Consider the following 4,144-nt stretch of genomic DNA (forward strand, 5'->3'; position numbering starts at 1 on the left):
AAGGATCACTGTACCGGAAGGTCCGAATTTTTGCCCGTGGTATGAGTTATGTTACATTTGTGTATAGGAACTTCTGGAGTTGTCTTTTTTTCTTTACAAATGATGCACAAGTAGAACAAAACAGAGACAAGACAAAGGTCAAATACATGTATCGCTTAGGCAACTCTGGAAAAATAGTGCCAAAATTCCCCAGACTTATAGGTTTTGATACCAGATGCTAGAGAACCATGTATTCATTCATTTAAACAAGTTGCGCATTACAAACTTTCCACCTTGTACATGAGTAGATACAATGTACAAGGCCTCGAGGCAAAAAGAAAGGCCTCTCTTTTTTATGCCTTAGCCCTCTTGTTTTTCTTCAAACAAGAGTTCACACATACATACTACTATATTTGCATATCCGCCTAATCTAGACATAATTAGTTAACAAGGTTGGTTTATTTTGATCCCCTCAAGCGCATGTCATCTCGGCATCTTGAACCGTAATCATCGGTTCCGCTTTATCGAACTTAGCAAGGAGTCCATCATCTATAACAGCTCTTCTTAACAATTTGAATTGTCTTCTTAAAGTCAGTCGTTTCCACTCCACCAGTCGTCGTAAGAAATCCATCACCTATTACAAGATAGGATATATTAGAAACAGAGTGATGGCAAAAATGAAGAAACGCACAAAACATGCACTGTATAAATCTCGCAGGCAAGTAGGTACAGGGAACGGAAATAAAGAAACATGTCTGTTAACTTCATTTAGTACAGAATATAACCAGAAGTGGCACTGTGCAATACCTCAGATGGCTCCTGTAATGAATAAGATGCATTTGTTTCTTTTGGGATTTTGGAAACAAGAATGCCAAAACCTTGTCCTCTGTCTCTTAAAACCTATATCACAAAAATAAATATACACATCTTAATCCCCAGCTCAGTAAGTACAACAACAAACAAAACAATTAACCTTAAACACATGCTTTGGATACCTTAAACGCATCTTCATCGGTTCTATCATCACCAATGTATACAGGAAAGACGTCGGCACAATTAGCATACCCTGTTTCAGAAGATAAATCACAAAAGTTAGTGACTAATAATAACTTGTGTTGTTAATCAAGAACGATGGCTCCTTTCTTAACTTTTTCTTGTCCGTTTAAGAAATATTCCAACAACCAACGCATACTATATCGTATATAGTTATCAAAGTACAATTTTAAATCAAACTCACCAAGTGATTCCAACAAAAATTCAAGCGCCTTCCCTTTGTCCCACTTGATGGTAGGACGTATCTCTAATACCTGTGATTAATTAATCAAAGCATAACATAATTAATTAAGTGAAACATCAATCAACCTAACATAAACAAAACTGATAGAATCAGTCTAATATAAAACTTTCATTGTCTATATATAAATAATACTTTAAGTGCCATGTCTCACCTTTCTTCCTTGTGTCAATCGAAGCTTTGGGTACTCCTTCAACACTGACCGAACTTGTTGTGCCAGTTCACTCCATCTCTGTGTTAACATGCATAATTAAACATCACTCAACTTGCCGCTAATATTTACCTAATATAAAATCATTAACCGTGTACTTATGTAGTTGTAATAAAACAAGGAGTTCCATCCATGGCATGATATAGGCCATGCACGGTATCTTGCACAAAAAGTTAACCAAAAAATCGTTGTCCTCCATTATTAATTATAATCTTCAAAATAAGGGTAAAACTGCATAGCCCGGGATTGTGCACCCGATAAGACATAGTCTTATGTTTATATATGTATAACAAAAAGTAAATTTAGATTTGGACTAATACCTTTTCCTCAACACAGCGAAAATGTACGGAGAGACAAAACTTGTTATTCTCCACCTTAGAGCCGGGTGTAGATTTTGTTTTCTGTAGGAGTATCTGGTAAACCTGAAGAATAATCATAAAATGAGTCTTCCATTTCATATGTAAATGCTTAAAACAACAAAAAGCAGCCTTTATTTTTAAGAAACTTTACCTCATCTATCATAGGTAGAAATTCACACGCCGGTTGACAAAGAACAGATTGAGGACTCTGTAGTAAATGATACAAATATATTGATCAGAATACCTTAAAATTGATAGCTACATAAGCTTAAAATATAATGGTATACCCCGTAGAATTAGACAATTAGTTATGGGACCCTTTTACCTTTATATAGTTGGATCCTTTTGATGGCCCTTTTATGTCCATACCATGGCTTCCGGCATAGTACAGTTCTGCTAAACGTACAAAATTATATACCTAAACATAACCAAAGTACACAGCTTTAGTCAAGAGTTGGTTGTCAAAACATGAAAACAGTCCAGTTAAAGCAATACTGGTAGCTGGCTAATATTTGTAGTACCTTGTCTCTGCATCTTCCGCTCACTATAGCGGTTGGAAAATATCTGGCAAGTTTTCTCACTGTTGCTCTCATCTGTTATTCATCGCAACAAGAATATTATTAGCACTTATATTTACGTGTTCATTCAAATACAGACTAATTTGTGAAATTGTTACGATGAGTTTATTACTGTGTCAGGTGATTTATAGCGTTTTCTGCTAAAATAATTTGTAACACAGCACAACCATGCATTATATAGTACATGAAAATATGAGGTACTGACTAACCGCATCAGACATGAAAGCGCGATCTGGGTCATCAACAATGGGAGAAAGGGTTCCATCATAGTCAAGAAACATGACTATCTGTTTTCCCTTTGAAGCCTTCGTAATCTGCTCAAACATGTCTAGAGCTGATGGATGCTTAAGCTGTTACATTTAAATCATACGAACAAAACAATTAGTCACATACTATTATCAAGATTACAAACTATTCGATTATTGAAATACAAAAGATTCTGAAAAAGTTACCATCCAAGAGCTCTGGTCATCAGCAAGCGCTTTGTGGTGAGTAGGAGATGAAGCTCTCATAGAATCAACCCATGAGTTGATTCTTGTTCCTCCATTAATTTCAAGATTCTGAATTAGCTTCTTTCTTGAAATGGTTATATAACCACTTGGAACCGAGGGTGGTTTCTGGGCAGCCGTCGTAAAGATTGATGAGTTTGTGACAGCCATATTTATAGCCATCTCAATACCTGATTCCTTGCCTAACACATTCTTCTTGGTCATCTTTGGTTTGGTAAGTTGTGTGAAACAGGGGGGATAAAAGAGTGCTCTGTTTTGGAATGTATGTAAAGCAGGCCTCTAAATGAGGTTGGATTGAATTCTAATTTCTAAACAACACAAAACACAGAGAGAGAGGGAGAGAGAGTCTGAGAGAGAGAGAGGGAGAAATGGGTCAGAGATTTGTGGACAGGGGAGAGAGAGTGTGAGAGAGAAGGATGGAGTAGTATGTGAATGTGATGAGATATATTGAGGCAGTTTGGTTAGTTTATATAGGCATAAACTAGATACTAATGGACGAAACTAGCCCATTTTGGGTCCCACATCTCTTCTTCTTTTCTTTCTGCTGCTTCAAATTTTCGAAAGTATATTTATCTTCCATGTGGCCCCTTATACACAAAACCTCCGATATCCTGAGGGGGGCCCAAGTGAAACCCACAACCCCCTGCAAACCGCCCATCACTGCCGTTAAACGCCGTCAAGATAACAGTCACAGAGCAGCTGGGGGGTGCTGGGGGCAAGTGTCTTATGGTGCTCGTATAAACTGACACGTGGAGATATGTGGGGTCCTACTTCCACCCTACACTGTAATGCCCACAGTTTTAGGGGATTTCCAAAATGGGTAAAAAACTAGTTGCCAGACCAGGGGCCTGCTAAAGCCGAGCCACCTTAAATGTTACTTCAGGTTCATTTCTATATACTTCTTCTTTTTTGAGATATTTTATTTAATTTTATACATTTTAAAATTAATTAAAAATGTTAAAAACTTTGAAATATAAAAATTAACTATACTCACTTACATTCAGTACTTTTTTTCACTCCACTAATTTTATCTATTAAATATTGATTGACCCAACTATTTTACCCACTTTTTTTACTTTTTCACCCAACATTCCACTTTTTCTTAATCTTCGTGCTCAAATCAAATATAACTTCTAAATGGGATGGAGGGTATTGCACTATAGCTGTTTACAATCTGCTTATCACATGGTCAACTTATCATAACTGAAGTAGCT

The 4,144-nt window shown here is 36.6% G+C and overlaps 1 protein-coding gene across 1 annotated transcript; it reads right to left on the reverse strand.

Moving 5' to 3' along the window:
• Positions 1-215: 215 nt before the first annotated feature.
• On the reverse strand, positions 216-3,382 carry LOC141712759 (putative trehalose-phosphate phosphatase H). Its single transcript, XM_074515829.1, has 11 exons — positions 2,874-3,382; positions 2,631-2,771; positions 2,365-2,436; positions 2,169-2,261; positions 1,995-2,051; positions 1,805-1,906; positions 1,428-1,505; positions 1,217-1,286; positions 975-1,045; positions 787-879; positions 216-613 (listed from the first exon to the last, which is right to left on the reverse strand). The coding sequence occupies exons 1-11, from the start codon at positions 3,132-3,134 to the stop codon at positions 452-454; spliced, it is 1,200 nt and encodes a 399-aa protein (XP_074371930.1). The 5' UTR covers positions 3,135-3,382; the 3' UTR covers positions 216-451.
• Between the last annotated feature and the right edge of the window lie 762 nt (positions 3,383-4,144).

The sequence above is a fragment of the Apium graveolens genome, chromosome 3, assembly GCF_009905375.1.
Source record: "Apium graveolens cultivar Ventura chromosome 3, ASM990537v1, whole genome shotgun sequence".
NCBI lineage: Eukaryota > Viridiplantae > Streptophyta > Magnoliopsida > Apiales > Apiaceae > Apium > Apium graveolens.